Genomic DNA, 16,333 nt, shown 5'->3' on the forward strand with positions numbered 1-16,333 from the left:
CAAGAACTTACAATCTATGGGGTAGAGGGAGTGACACAAGAGGTAGCAGGGGCAGCGTAGGAGGTAACATTGCTTATACAGTGGAGTAGCCATTTTAGGATAGAAGTTATTTTAATTACAAAATAAATAAAGTTATGAGCCATCACCAATATTCTCTTATGCGCAATCCAAAGTTCCTGGGCATACAAGGTTAATTTGATAAGGCATCATATCCTAAGGGATAATGAGAGGGCATGAACAGAGGAGAGTTAGTTTAAGGGAGCCTAACTGCAGAATGATTTAGATTAAGAATTGTGATAGGCCTGCCTGAAGAGTCTGTGTCTTTAGGATGTGCTTGAAACCTTAGAAGTTGTGAGCTGATCTGACTGTCTATGGTAGAGCATTCCAGAGAAGTAGTGCAACATAGGAGAAGCCTTGGATAGGAAAGTGCGAGGTTCTGTTAATAGAAGATATTAGTCTTAAGTCATTGCCTGAAATGAAAACACAGTTTGGGTGATAGACAGAGATGAGGGAGGATATATAGGGAAGTACAGCACCATGGAGAGCTTTGTGGACGAGAGTGATAAGTTTGTAGTGGACTTACTACTTTTACTCTTAGGAAGATAGTATAAGGAAAATGTTTGTTCTCATACCGTGTTAGCCAGTGGGTAGGAAATATTAAAAAAACAAAAAACTTGATAGTCTTCAGTAGTTGATACCTTTTTAATGGCTAACTAATAATGATGACTTTGAAGATAGTATAATGAATGTGATAGGGTCTCGCCTGTTTTTTTTGTACTGTATTTAACAGTGAGGATGGGTTTTTAGCTGAAATACATGCATTCATATCTAAAACACAGGATAGCAATAATCATAGCTGTATTACAGCTAGTAAATAGCCACTGATGTGCATGCTGAAGTTCTACTGTCTCTATTACCTACTACTATTGTATAGTGGCACTATGTACGGAAACAGCATGCTGACACACACACAGACAGCACAGCCTCTGGAGACCAGAGAGAAGCCCCTCCTCTACAATAGCAGCAGGAAGGAAATCATATCCTGAGTCTCTTAGTGGTGGAGATAAAAACTACTTATGAACTACCAATGAACTTCATGTAACTGGCCTGAAATGAGGACATCAACCTCAGAATTATAGTCCTGGGTAGTCATTTAAATATGCCAAAGGGAACAATAGTCTTATATTTGGCGTTTTTGCCATACTAGACAATAAGCCTGATGATATCAACTACATACCTTAATACTCATTAATAAACAGTATATTCAACAAGAAAAAGATTAATCACTAGAGATGAGCGAGTAGTATTCGATCGAGTAGGTATTCAATAGAATACTATGGTATTCGAAATACTCGTACTCGATCGAATACTACTCGCTATTCGCAGTAAAGATTCGATTCAGAACCAGCGTTGATTGCCCAAATGCTATAAACTGTATAGCATTCGGGCAATCAACGCTGGTTCTGCAGCAGGCTCGTCTTTGCTAGTCGGGAGAGCTGGCAGCTTGCAGTTATGCGGGAGTTGACTTTTTCTCATAGGAATGCATTGACCAGCGTTGATTGGCCAAATGCTATACAGTGTACAGAATTCGGCCAATCAACACTGGTTCTGCCAGAGGCTCGTTTGTGACGATGCGGAGTCTAAGATCGGACCACAGTAACGAATATTGAATCTTGAAAATTTCACTACTCGCTCATCTCTACTAATCACTCTTATGTATCATAGCGTACAAACTCATGGGTGACATATAACAGCGAATGCTTAAACAGTGGCAAACATCAAAAGCATCCATCAGATCAAGTCAAGAAATTGTCCCATTGTATACCTGTATCATATACTGTAAATATAGCACACAAGAGATATATCCAACCAAGAAACAGAAGGGCTGGTATACATAATGCAAATGCAAAGTGTACTGCAAAGGAATATGTCAATATAGAATAACATGAATTATATGTAACATTACTAAAAATCATTAAAAAAAACTGTGCTCCGCTCACAACTTAAGTTTGATAAGGAATATTTTATCCTCTACTATGTCTAATTTTATGCCAGTTGAACAAAGAGAAAAGCATCACTTCCTTTCCATGTGAGCCAACTTTAACAATGCTGTCAACTTTGTCAATGCTGTCAACAACTACTTGCAGTTGCCAGAGAAACACTGAACAGTTATACTGTGCCAAGGACAAAGTCTTTTTTAGACTTTTAAGAAATCTTTTCTTGCTCTCAGTCTTTCTAGTACCAAATTAAATTATTTCCGATCAGACTAATTGCTTCTTTGGTTGCAGAATATCTGTTAGGCAGGGTTCACACTAGGCATTCTTATCTTTTTGGGAGCAATTTGTATACATTTTTATGCGTAAAGCGCTAGGTGTTCGCTTTGTGTCAATAAACGTCCATTGCTCTCATCCATCATAGGATGAGGGTAATGAACATTAACAGTAGTAGACTGACAGATGCAAATGGAGCCCCCACTAATACAAAAAGCACGATGGAAGCATTATTCTGTTATGTTGGTTTACTTTTATAACAGACGAAAAACTCCTGCATGCATGACTTTTTCTTCTCTCAAAAACGTAAAGAATATGACAGAGGAAAAGTTCTGTAATGTTTTTTTTTACATGGAAGTGGATGCAGATGGATACCAGACAGATGGGGCTCTGTCTGCCTTATTCACTTTACTAACCTTAATACGAACACAAGTTGCAACAGCACTCTGCTAGCACCAAGAGCATTATAAGCATATGCTTATACTTTCTGTATATAAAAATACAGTAAAATGAAGTTCTTGTTTTTTTTACATTTGATAAAACTGTATTTAGGTCCATTTGACAACACTACAGTAAAATGACTCACATCTTATGTCCTTGGCCTCAGATAATCAGCATGGCACAGTTTATGACTTTTCAGTAATGTTATATTTAATTAATGTTATTCTATATTTACACATTCCTTTGTAGTACACTTTGCATTTGTATTATTTATACCAGTCCTTATGTTTTTTGGTTGGATATATCTCTTGTTTGCTATTTTTACAGAGTATGACACAGGTATACATTGGGACAACTTCTTGACTTGTAGATCTGATGGATACTTTTGATGTTTGCCACTGTTTGATTCACTGGTATATGTCACCCATGAGCTTGTATGCTATGGTACATAAGTGTATTTCAGCCACTGGACATGTGTATTTCTCCTCTATTCATTCAGCGGCCACAGTTTGTGGTGTATGTTTGGCATAATATGAGTGAAATACACTTGCCCTTTAATCGTGCAAGGCCAAGGCTACAAGAGCAAAGTCATTTTAAAGTAGGAACCCATCTAATGAGGTCACCTTGTTGTTTGCAGATGGGCTTAAATACAGTTAGATCAAACTGTACAAAAAACAAGAACCTAATTTTTCAAAATTTTAATACACAGTAGGTATTTGCAGTAACGCTCTTACTGCAGAGTGCAGCTGCAACTTGTTGTGCTCACATTTGTATTGCAGTCACAGCAACATGCACCTGCATATCCCATTTTTTGTGTGTTTGTTGCACTTTTACCATTAATGTCTGTAACTATGATGGCTGACAGAAATAAACATTAATAACGGTAGTGTGAACCTACCCTAAAGATATTTTAGACCATGATATCAGTGGGGAAAGTAATCTCGCCTTTTACATATATCTTTTTAATGATACAGTTTTGTAAACATTTCCCAGAACTTGTATTCTTAAATCTAGGAACACCAGACAAGAGGCAATAGACATGTATTAATTTTGTATATTGCTCCTCTTTTTATATGAAAAGGTATACATTTCAACTTCCCCATGGACACTCTTGATGGCCTGTTATTACGAAAAATTGTGATGGAAATGCAGCGAGACACTATTTCACTTTTGTGTCTATCAGAGGTAGACTCTGTTCAGATTATGTTAATGTCGTCCGATTAGCATGTGCACCAGGAAAAGCTTACAGTAAACATGTCTAAAGGGTCTTTGTTCTTCAACAGGCCTGTATGCTGCCCAAAAAAAAGCAAGAAATAAAAAATAGGTATGGTATAGAGTAGTAGACTACATACAATGGTATGCAGTATAAAAAAGTATAATGTTTTTTGTTTTGTTTTTTATGTTGGGACCATATAGGCAATGTATCCTATTGATACATGCACCTGCACCTACAGTGTGATTTATTGCAAGCCTCTAACAGAGTGGAAGCTTTTCCTGGCATATGCGTGAAACAGAAACCATTACTGTAATGTGAAAAGGCCTTACTAGGTTTGAGAGGGACAAAACTTTTGGCTACTAGTAGCTCTGCGGGGAGGGAGAACAACGAAGATTTTATTACAGAGTGTGCTATTGGATGTATAAAGTAAGATTCTGCAGTTATTTTGTAGTTACTTTTACCAATTTTTCAGTAGAGTTAAAATATCTTTTTTATATAAAAAAAATTTAGAGGGTAAATTGAAAACTCTCTTGTAAACAGAGTTCTTCATAAGGTTGGAACAATCCCAAGACGTACAATACGCATTCCACAAATAATTTACGGAAGTCAAAGTCTGTAAATAACTAAGTATTTGCTAAACCACCTATTGTTCAAATAAAGGATTTCACCTTTATATTTTCTCTTAATCATGTCTGTCACGCTACAAGACTCTGGCCTAGCAGAACCCTGTCTAAGGAAATCTTTCACAAACCTCTAAGTTTCCTCACATCTCTGATATTTACAGTAAATTTACCTAATGTCAATGCAGCCTATAGTTGATTCCCTTGTATACCATTGTACCATCAAACTGCTTAGTATTGAAAAGCAAAACACTCCTTACCAACTCTGGACATAAACCTCATTGTTCCCAAAAGTCCCCACAGAGCTGTCAGCTTCTATTTCTTTCTTTCTACTTGTCCACACTTGTTCACATTGCCATTCCTATGTAAGTGCTTCTCAGCATGGATATATGACTTGTTTAGTCTGCATTTTGCTTTTTGATTAATTATGGACTGTGACAGAGACATGTATACATGTACATTATTACAGGTAACATCATTTTAGAAGGAGGGCATTAAATCGCTTCAGAATAGAATAAATCATAGACTTTAATCCAACTTTGCTATCAATATATTGAACTGGTATTTTTTAGGGGTTTTTTTCCCCCACACTTCAAAACTATTAAGCCTTGAAACTAGTCATAGCCGGAATGTGTACAGTTTAGTAAAATTTCAATTGTCAACACTACTCGCGACAATAAAATAGGTAAATTAATGTATCCACTTACCAGAGCTGCAGTATAAGCAATTGCAATATAAATACAGATATGCAGTATAAAAAAATATAATGCAGTATGGGTTTTTTTATGTTGAGAACATATAGGCAATGTACCCTACTGAATACCTATATAGTATAATCCAGAGTACCATATAAAGTACACTTTGCGCAAACCAGTTTAACAGCCCACACAGACTTTTGAAGGTTTCATACAAAGGAAGTATGATAAAATCCTTTCATCTTAACATATAAAAAATGGCTTGAATCAAATTTCTGGTTTGCAGACCAAAAGTTTTACAGGGGAATCATCCTTTTTAATTCATGCTATAAATTATTTTAGTCTTTAATTTTTTTTAGTTACTATATATGTTAAATAAACATTTCTATCATGTCTGTGCATAATATTTGCACAAAACTCACATTCAAAAAATACATACACTCACCGGCCACTTTATTAGGTACACCTGTCCAACTGCTCGTTAACACTTAATTTCTAATCAGCCAATCACATGGCGGCAACTCAGTGCATTTAGGCATGTAGACATGGTCAAGACAATCTCCTGCAGTTCAAACCGAGCATCAGTATGGGGAAGAAAGGTGATTTGAGTGCCTTTGAACGTGGCATGGTTGTTGGTGCCAGAAGGGCTGGTCTGAGTATTTCAGAAACTGCTGATCTACTGGGATTTTCACGCACAACCATCTCTAGGGTTTACAGAGAATGGTCCGAAAAAGAAAAAACATCCAGTGAGCGGCAGTTCTGTGGGCGGAAATGCGTTGTTGATGCCAGAGGTCAGAGGAGAATGGCCAGACTGGTTCGAGCTGATAGAAAGGCAACAGTGACTCAAATAGCCACCCGTTACAACCAAGGTAGCCAGAAGAGCATCTCTGAACGCACGGTACGTCGAACTTTGAGGCAGATGGGCTACAGCAGCAGAAGACCACACCGGGTGCCACTCCTTTCAGCTAAGAACAGGAAACTGAGGCTACAATTTGCACAAGCTCATCGAAATTGGACAATTGAAGATTGGAAAAACGTTGCCTGGTCTAATGAGTCTCGATTTCTGCTGCGACATTCGGATGGTAGGGTCAGAATTTGGCGTCAACAACATGAAAGCATGGATCCATCCTGCCTTGTATCAACGGTTCAGGCTGGTGGTGGTGGTGTCATGGTGCGGGGAATATTTTCTTGGCACTCTTTGGGCCCCTTGGTACCAATTGAGCATCGTTGCAACGCCAAAGCCTACCTGAGTATTGTTGCTGACCATGTCCATCCCTTTATGACCACAATGTACCCAACATCTGATGGCTACTTTCAGCAGGATAATGCGCCATGTCATAAAGCTGGAATCATCTCAGACTGGTTTCTTGAACATGACAATGAGTTCACTGTACTCCAATGGCCTCCACAGTCACCAGATCTCAATCCAATAGAGCATCTTTGGGATGTGGTAGAAAGGGAGATTCGCATCATGGATGTGCAGCCGACAAATCTGCGCCAACTGTGTGATGCCATCATGTCAATATGGACCAAAATCTCTGAGGAATGCTTCCAGCACCTTGTTGAATCTATGCCACGAAGAATTGAGGCAGTTCTGAAGGCAAAAGGGGGTCCAACCCGTTACTAGCATGGTGTACCTAATAAAGTGGCCGGTGAGTGTATATCCTACTTATAGCTTCTTGTAGGAGTAGCCACAGGTGGCTTTTATAGAAACATCCTTAACCACTGACTGAAATGTACAACTCCCTCTTTCTTTATAAAGGATGTACTTCAGCAGCTGTACTGTACCGTTCTTTGTCCTAAATGCAGTAAAGGGTGAGGGTGTTTTATATCAATTAAGCAACTGCGGACAGGAATCCCCCCTAAGGCCTTACCCCTTGTTCACATCTGGGTTTATTAATCCGTTCGGGGAGTCCGCATGGGGACCCCCCCGAACGGACTCCCGAATGCATTTGCAAGAGGCGTGCAGTGAAAGCACACAGACCCCATAGACTATAATGAGGTTCGTGTGTTTGCTGCGCACTGCCCGCACGAATCATGCAGAGAGGAAAGTAGATTGTGAACTACCTGTCCGAATGTTCCCTGTGGAGATCTGGCAGCGAGCACATGGACCCCATTATTGTTTATAGGGATCCATGTACTTTCACTGCACAACACTTGCAAATACGTTTGGTAATCCGTACGGGGGAGGTCCCCATGCGGACTCCCCTGAATGGAATACAAACGCAGATGTGAACAAGGGGTTACTCATACATCAGCCTTTTGCTCAGTTTTGCATTAGTGACTGTGTACTAAAACCAGCGGTTCAAAAACACAGAACAGGTGCAAACCTTTCCATTACGCTTCACTTTTGATTTTGGCGTACCATCACTGATGGAAAATACCAGGACTGTGGAGTTGGAGCCATAGAGTTGGGAGTTGACTGCTGGTTGTTAACCATTTATGAAAGAGCAAAAGTCACTTTTGGGCTGTAAAAAAATAGAAGTGTCGGAGTCGGTGCTTTGGCCTATCGACTCCACAGCCCTAGAAAATACCGACCAACAAGGGTCCATTCACACGGAGTAAACGTGTGCTCATTTTGACAAAATACATGTGTAAAAAATACACATGCAAAAATAAGATTCCCATTGACTTCAATTACATTTTTTACACGTGTAAAAAAACACGTCAAAATACATGTCAAAACACACGTCAAAATACACGTGTAAAATGTGATTGAAGTCAATGGGAGTCTTATTTTTACATGTGTATTCTTTACACGTGTATTTTGCCAAAATAAGCATGTGTTTACTCCATGTGAATGGACACCAAAACAGTAACCCATAATTAAAGCTTTAGACTGGGGATGAATGGGAAGTAGTCCCAGCAGGCTAGACATTGCAAAGTCTAATGTACAGTAGCAGGTTAGTGAATGATATTTCTACAAATGTAGTAAGCCCACAACATAAGGTGCATATAATGTATTATGTATATTTGTAGTGTAATGTATGTATAATATATTATTTACTATGTACACATAGTTATTAGATTTTTTTTTTTATTATAATTGTTCCATCTATGTGAAAACGTCTGACATTCTGGCATTTTATGCAACTCCAGACTAATTGAAATAGGCATCTGAAGATTGTACATAAACACACCTTTAACACCTTTTACATGACTCTACTGAAACTTTGGGAAAACATGTTTTTTCATGTCTCTTATCACACAATGAATCCCTATAAACTGAGACACACCTTTCCTTAACTTGTAACTAAACGTGCGGACAACTTTTGATTTTCTGGCAGTATTTGTGTCATAGACACATTTTGTAATATACTTTATTAACAAATTTTGTCTCCTTTCTATGAAATCCTGCATTTTTTCACTCTTTCCCTTGTTTCTGTATTGAGAGCTGTTCCTGCCTCTCAGAGAATATTACTATATACAGGAGTACAGGGCTGTGTAACACGTAGAGAAAACTTCAAAGTTATATCAACGCCTTATGAAACGTACATGACAGTAAGGTTGCAGTGCCATCTAAATTATTTCCAGAGATATCTCTGGTTGAAAACACAGTCGGGATTAGGATATTTATATGCACAAAATATACATGATATAAAAATCCTAATCCGACTGTGTTTTCATTCAGCGATATCTCTGGAATAATTTAGATAACAATCCAAGCTTAGTATCATATGAAAGAAGAGAATCTTCTGCTGCCTCTCTTTCCACAGCAGATTTTTTGCTGCATTTCGCTACATGGGACCTTAGCCTATAGGAGTTTAACACATTCAGTGAAAGGAAAAAAAGCCCAAACCTGAGGATTATCTCATGAAATCAGCTAGTTGTAAACTGAAACTCATTATTGTAAAACAGAACATGTATAAACTCTAAGCCCAGGGCCTCGGGCTTTCATTTCCACACACAAACACACAGTTACCGACATAGCTTGCAGAAAACAGAACATACCACATTGATATATTTCCTCATAGATATGGCAATTCTAGAGAAAAATGTTCCACAACCTAAAGAAACAATTGCTAAAATTGCTGCAACATTGTTAGAAAACAATTCAAAAAGAGGTAATCACCCATATGTAAGTGAAGTGGGTGGCAGTACACTAGATGACCTCACACTTTCATAGTTTTATGTATGCAGGCTCCATGCTTCTTACTGTTACATTAAAAATTTAGGTACAAGCACAATCCATTTTACCTAAAAACAATCACCTTGTAGTTACAGACATAACACAACAAGCATCACTATAGTGCAATACTTCAAACCCACCTCTGCAGCAAGGTAATTCCCAGTTGCAAGATGTTTAAATCTATATAAACTGTTCCAGTGACCAGCACCCCCTCTACAAGGATCATGATGTACAACCTGCAATAAAAAAACAATAAGAAAAAAACTGTAAGACATCAAAAATCCTGGTAGGAACATGCATTACAGACATGCAATATATTTATTTTTTTTGTATTTATCTGGTGGGGGGGGGGGAGTGAGAGATGGAAAAAAACAACCTTTTTTTTACTTTAGCAGCCTATACTCCTAGTTTTCCAACACTTTTTTTTTTTTTACGGATTTTTCTAAGAGAGATTACATAAACATTTCCTAATCTTTTGTAGAACTTTATGTGCAACACATCCCGTTACAATAACTTGCTTACTGGTCCTGATCATATTGTGTCAATTGTACACACGACTTTAATGTTTGCCATGCCCACCATGAATGTGATGTCATTGCTGATGATAAGCAGCATTTGTTCACAAATGAATGCCACTGTATGAATGGGGCCTAAGGCAGCAGTAGGGACAAACACACAAACACATTTTTTTTTTTTTTTGTCTCTTCAAGCCTCTCCCCAGGCTCTCTTGCATGGGCATTCCTCCGTGAATGGGGGGAGGATTTTGTGGACACTGACAGGCTGGCAGCATAGTGCACAAAAATGCATAAAAAGAGTAAAGGTGACAAGCAACATGTTTCTCTGCCTGTATGGATCTAGGGTTATTTGTATAGCACCAACATATCCCACAGTTCTTTACAAAAATTCACAGTCTATATACCGTATATACTCGAGTATAAGCTGAGTTTTTCAGCAGTTTTTGTGCTGAAAAAGTCCGCCTCGGCTTATACTCGAGTATTTTAGCACAATGACGGGAGGCGGCTGCGCAGCATAATATAATATACAGAAGATTGCACCCAGCATGTACTTATAGGTTAATGCATATGCTCATAGATTTCAAACTGCAGAAGTACTTACGGTACTTCTGCTAGCAAGCCTAGAATGCAGCCTCTGCTCCCTTGCTCTCCAGACCCCCACACACACACGTTCCATCACATGCCAGGTGACGTGGCCGCACCCAGTGTGTATCTGTATTCCTGGCCTGCTAGCAGAAGTACCGTAAGTACTTGTGCAGTTTGAAATGAATAGCATCGCCAAGCTCCTGCCGCCGCTGGTTTCCTGCAGCTGCAGGAGTGTGGCAATGCTGCGGGCCCCGGCACCAGCCCCAGTGTCTGTATGCCGGGTCCGGATGCCGGGTCTGTAACTATAATGGCGCCACTCTGCTGCCATAGCGACCGGCATCTCCGCTGTAACTCTTACAGCGGTAATGCCGGAGCTCATGCCTGCGATCAGAGATGAGTGATCAAAGTTATAGCGAAGATGCCTTAAAGAGATGTGTCCCCCCCCCCAAAAAAAATAAAAATAAAAATTTAAAATTAGTCTTGGGGCCAGTCCCCACTGGCCCCATACCTTTAAAGCTGCAGGCTGGCCCCTACTATGACCATCCGCAATAGTAATGTATAGAATCTCCCATAGACGGCAATACACTTAATAAATAGTGAAAAATAGTGATAAAATAGTGAAAAAAAAAAGCTTTAAAAAAATATAGTAAAGAAATAAAATAAATAAAAGTTCTAAATCACTCCTTTCCCTAGAATACATATAAGGGTGGGTTCACACCAACACCCAATCTCCGTTATGCAGGTTTCCATCTTCTGTCAGCAGAAGACAGAAACCAACATTCACTGTCCGCCAGTGAGAGCCGTGAGCGTCTTCTGCTCAACGCGGCGAAACCGTTTTTTGGGTTTTTTTACCAGACACAAAGTCCTGCATGTCCAACTTTGTGTTTGGTTAAAAAAAAACGGTTTTGACGCAGAGAGCAGAAGACGCTCACTGGTGGACACTTTTCAAACCCATGAGTGGGTTTGAAAACTGCCATCTCCTGCCCAGTTTCTCAGGCAGAAAACGGAATCCTGCATAACGGAGATCAGGTGCTGGTGTGAACCTGCCCTCAAAGTAGAAAATTAATGTGAAACACATACACATTAGGTATCCCTGTGTCTGAAAGTGCCCGGTCTACTTAATATAGGGTATCTGCAGTGCTCCTATTCCGTCAGGCAGGGGTTAATAGGAGCACTGCAGATACCCTATATTCAGCCAGGCTGTGTTCCAAGTGAGGGGAAAAACCCAGTCCTCAAGCTCAGGGAAGGGGCAGACAGACAACCAAAACACCCACTCCCCTTCCCCAGCACCCAGCATCTACTGCACCCAAAAATTCTGGCCATTTTAATTTTTGAAATTTTCCAGTAGCTGCTGCATTCCCCCCCCCCCCCCCCTCAGCTTATACTCGAGTCAATAAATTTTCCCAGTTTTTTGTGGTAAAATTAGGGGCCTCGGTTAATATTCAGGTCGGCTTATACTCGAGTATATACGGTAGTTTCAGTAACTCCATGTGCCTCACATTAATAGCAGTTAACCCCATCATGTCCCTCATATTCACCCCTGTGTGCCCCATATAAGGGTTACTGATATGTGAGACACATGGGGGTACTAATAGGGACCTTAATTATTAAGATACCTAATTATTACCTCCATATGTCCCACATATCAGTAACTCTTACGTGAGGCACAGAGGGGATTAATGTGAGGGACATGATGGGGTTAACTGCTATTACTATGAGGCACATGGAGTTACTAAGCTGCAATGCACATTACCAGACTTTTTATCTGCAATGGTGGCTTTCCCCCCCTCGGCTTATACTCGAGTCAATAATTTTTCTAAGTATTTTGTGGTAAAATTAGGGGCCTCGGCTTATATTCGGGTCAGCTTTTACGCAAATATATAGAAATATACATCTATGTTTTTAGATACTATATATACATACAAATATATTGGTAACTATATACACCCAGATATACAGTTAAATATGTATATAGATCCACATGAACATTTTTCTATCTATCGATAGATCGATCGCACATATATATGTTGGAGGGGGGGTAAACAGATGCAATGGATGGATGCTGGTAGGGCTAACTGGAAAAGCAATGACACTCGTACAAACGGAATGTGTAAACAAGGAAGTATTGCATGAGCCTGAAATATGCGGAATGGTAAAAATGGGTCAAACACACATATAAATACTCAGTTAAGTTTGTTCATTCATATTTGCTGCCTGTACTTACTTATTATTATTATTATTATTATATATTATTCCTGGTCCCAGGTATCATTTAAGAATACATAAGAATGAATTTATAATTTATTCTAGTTTATTTCTCAGAGTATTTGTGTTAACTATGGATACACTATAATCAAGGCCGTGGAGTCGGAGTTGGAAAAAAGTTTCCAACTTCGGCTACAAAATAACATGAATTATTTTCAATTATATTAACCCCTTAAGGACCAGGCCATTTTTTGGTTTCGCATTTTCGTTTTTCCCTCCTCACATTTCAAGAGCCATAACTTTTTCATTTTTCAGTTCACAGAATCACATGATAGCTTATTGTTTGCGGGACAAATTGTACTTTGTAATGGCACCATTCAATATGCTGTGCAATGTACTGGGAAGCTGGAAAAAAATTCAGAATGAGGCGCAATTGGAGAAAAAATGCATTTGCGCCATTTTTTTATGGGTTTAATTTTTACAGCATTCACTGTTTGGTACAAATGACATGTTACCTGTGTTCTACGTGTCAGTACAAACGCGGTGATACCAAATTTATATAGTATTTGAAATTTTTTGATACTTTTAAAAAAATGATAAACTTTGCAAAATAGAAAAAAAAATTTGTGTCATCATGTTCTAACACCTGTAACTTTTTCATATTTCCATGTATGGAGCTGGTTGTGGTGTCTTTTTATGCGGGACAAGATGACGTTTCTATTGATACCATTTGGGGAAAGATCCGATGGTTTGATCACTTTTTATTCAATTTTTTATAGGAGGCAAAGTGTTGAAAAAAACGCTTTTGGCTGTTTTTATTTTTTTTGCCGCTACGCCGTTCGCAGTACGGGATAAATGTTTTAATATTCTAATAGTTCAGGCATTTTGGAGCGCAGGGATACCTAATATGTTTATGTTTAATGTTCTTTAATTACTTTTATAGCTGATCTAGGGAAAGGGGGGTGATTTGAACTTTTATATTTTCTTTATTTTTTTAATACTTTTAAAAACTTTTTTTTTTCTTCTGTTACATTTATGATCAGACCCCTTAGGTACCTTGAAACCTAGGGAGTCTGATCGCTCATACTATTCACTGCAATACTACAATATTGCAGTGAATAGGAAAATTGCAGCACTTCTATTAGACGATGCCTCTGGCATCGTCTAATAGATCTCGGGCAGAGACAAGCCTGGAAGCCTTCAATAGGCTTCCGGCTGTCATAGCAACCGATCACCGCCCTCTTGTGACGTTCAGGAGGGCGGCGATCGGGGAAACATGGCGGCGCCCATGCCGCCGGCGCCGTTTACACACTGCGGTCACGTTTGACCGCAGTGTGTAAAGGGTTAACAGCAGCGATCGGCTCGGGCACCGACCGCTGCTGTTAGTGGCAGGTCCTGGCTGTATTATACAGCCGGCATCTGCCGTGTATGGAGCGAGCTCAGCGTGTGAGCTCGCTCCATACATCCCCATGCGACCCATGACGTACAGTTACATCAAGGGTCGCTAAGGGGTTAAACAATTATAATATTATATAATTAATTACATGGTTATTTACTTTGATAGCAATTAAATCACTAGTTAAAGGATATTTGCTGCTTCATTTACAAAGGAGTTGAGCTTAGGATAAATACAGGAGTCAGTGGTTTGACCTATCAACTCCACAGTCCTTTCTGAAATAACTGAAAACAGATGCAATACTTTGTAATGAAGTTATGTGTTTTTCTTGCCTCAATGTCTTACTGTATGTGCCACTTCCAGGATGACTAGTAACTGGACACACTTGCAAAAACCAAGTCAGGTAAAATTAATTTGGTTTGCAAACAGTCCCACCACACGTGGGACTGTAAAAGACAGTAAAACACAGACACATATAACAGTTTTTCTACACAGGAGGAATATGCAAATCTGTCTCCCAAGATTTACATAGGGAGGCAGTGCCTCTGTTATGCTACCCTCTATAGGAAGCATCCTGAACATCATGCCCGATTTTCCCAGAAGCATTTACTGCATAATGTGGGATAAATCCCAGCATAACAGAGGCACTGTCTCCCTATTTACATCTTGGGAGACAGATTTGCATATTCCTCCCATGATCCCTTACAGTGGAGCGACTATGGCTGTATAAGTCTCCACACACCTAATAGGTGGTCTCTCCTTAAGGAGTGACATTATTATCCCCATTTCTACACAGGAGCCAAAGACCATAAAAATGTCAATTACATGGTACATATTTATTGCTGTATACAGCTGTGTTAAAAATGAAGTTGAAGACAATTTTCAATACAGCAGGGTGAAATCCCCCCAAAAAATCATTAAAAGCTTTAAATAAAAGACATAATGCTTCTTACTTCCACCTCCCAGAGTGCATTGGAGCTAGTAGCTGAAGTAGCTGACTGGCGCAGAGTGGTACGTAGAAATACATGGTGCCGAGATTTATATTCATCACATGTGAGAAACTTCTCTTGCTCAGCATGAAAGAGGCGAACCACATCCCCCTATAAACATAATTAAATGGTAAATACGTGCATCAAGGAAGCACAAAATAAAGTGCAAAATAAGAGCTCAAACATATGAAAAATTGGGGCAAGTTCTATGTGTTGGAGTATATTTAATAAAAAAAAAAAATTAAATATTGCAACAAAACAGGAAACAAGAAAAAATGTACTTGTATATTACAATATTTCATTGTAAAGATGGATTCACACTTGCATGTTTTTGCACAATTTCTTCTCTGTGAATAGACAAACTGAGAAACTAACATTTATCAGTTTACAAACATGGGCTTTCATAGAGATAACATAGCGGAAAAAATGTGCTTCAATTTTGTTGCATGTCATGCAGCATCATATGGGCGTTGGCAAGCCAGTGAAAATTTGTGACTATTCCTTAGAAAATCCTCCCTAATGTCTTGCTTTTCTTCTTGAATGACAGATCCAGTGTTCCATGATGTGTCAATCTGTAGGCCTGAAATCTGTTTCTTGAACAGCATTCTGTGATGTGTTACTGTGAAATAGCCAAGAGTCTTCACTGGACTGTCAACACCTATGAGGCACTTGCAAGCCTGCCCTGTGACATGATTAAAGTGCATGTTCTTCTGCTATGGTACATCTATAAAAGTCCATATAGATACGTTTAAACTTTGCAAGTATCATCTAGAATTCCTACTGTTGTGTGCAGCTCCAAGGCAGAATTACGTGTCTCCTGTGTAGTCTGATTCTGCTGTACATCTGCTATATAGTCCTTAGGTTACTGAGATGAGGAGTAGAGCATTACATGTCTGCTGGATCAAACTACACAAAGACATAGCCATGAAATGTACCTATATAGATTTTGGCTCAATTAAAAGAGTTGTAATGGAAAATAGTTTTTTATGTAGTTCAGGAGTAATGAGAAATATTAAAACATATATTTCATATTTTTGTTCTTACCCCTTTCAGGACATCCTCCATGTAGTCCTTGTATTGCATAAATAGATTGATCTTCCAGCTTGTGTTAGAATTTAAAGAATTCACCTAAAACAATATCAATGAAATGTATATGTACTGATATTGCACTAGGTTTTGTGCTAAATAATTTATGCATAATTTATATAATTTAAAGCTGGTCTGTCATATAGACTATATGTCAAATATGCTGCCCTAAGACTCAGGCCCCCA

General features: G+C 38.9%; 1 protein-coding gene across 2 annotated transcripts in view; it reads right to left on the minus strand.

The window, feature by feature from the left end:
- ITPR3 (inositol 1,4,5-trisphosphate receptor type 3) overlaps positions 1–16,333 on the minus strand; it is a 356,707-nt gene that overhangs the window by 279,153 nt on the left and 61,221 nt on the right. For both annotated transcript variants that reach the window (XM_075264237.1, XM_075264236.1), the window contains exons 7-9: positions 16,106–16,189; positions 15,026–15,172; positions 9,512–9,607 (exon numbers count right to left, since the gene is read on the minus strand). In XM_075264237.1, coding sequence (XP_075120338.1) covers positions 9,512–9,607; positions 15,026–15,172; positions 16,106–16,189 — 327 coding nt within the window. The remainder of the gene's footprint in view (positions 1–9,511; positions 9,608–15,025; positions 15,173–16,105; positions 16,190–16,333) is intronic.

Source organism: Leptodactylus fuscus, chromosome 2 (assembly GCF_031893055.1).
Source record: "Leptodactylus fuscus isolate aLepFus1 chromosome 2, aLepFus1.hap2, whole genome shotgun sequence".
Taxonomy (NCBI): domain Eukaryota; kingdom Metazoa; phylum Chordata; class Amphibia; order Anura; family Leptodactylidae; genus Leptodactylus; species Leptodactylus fuscus.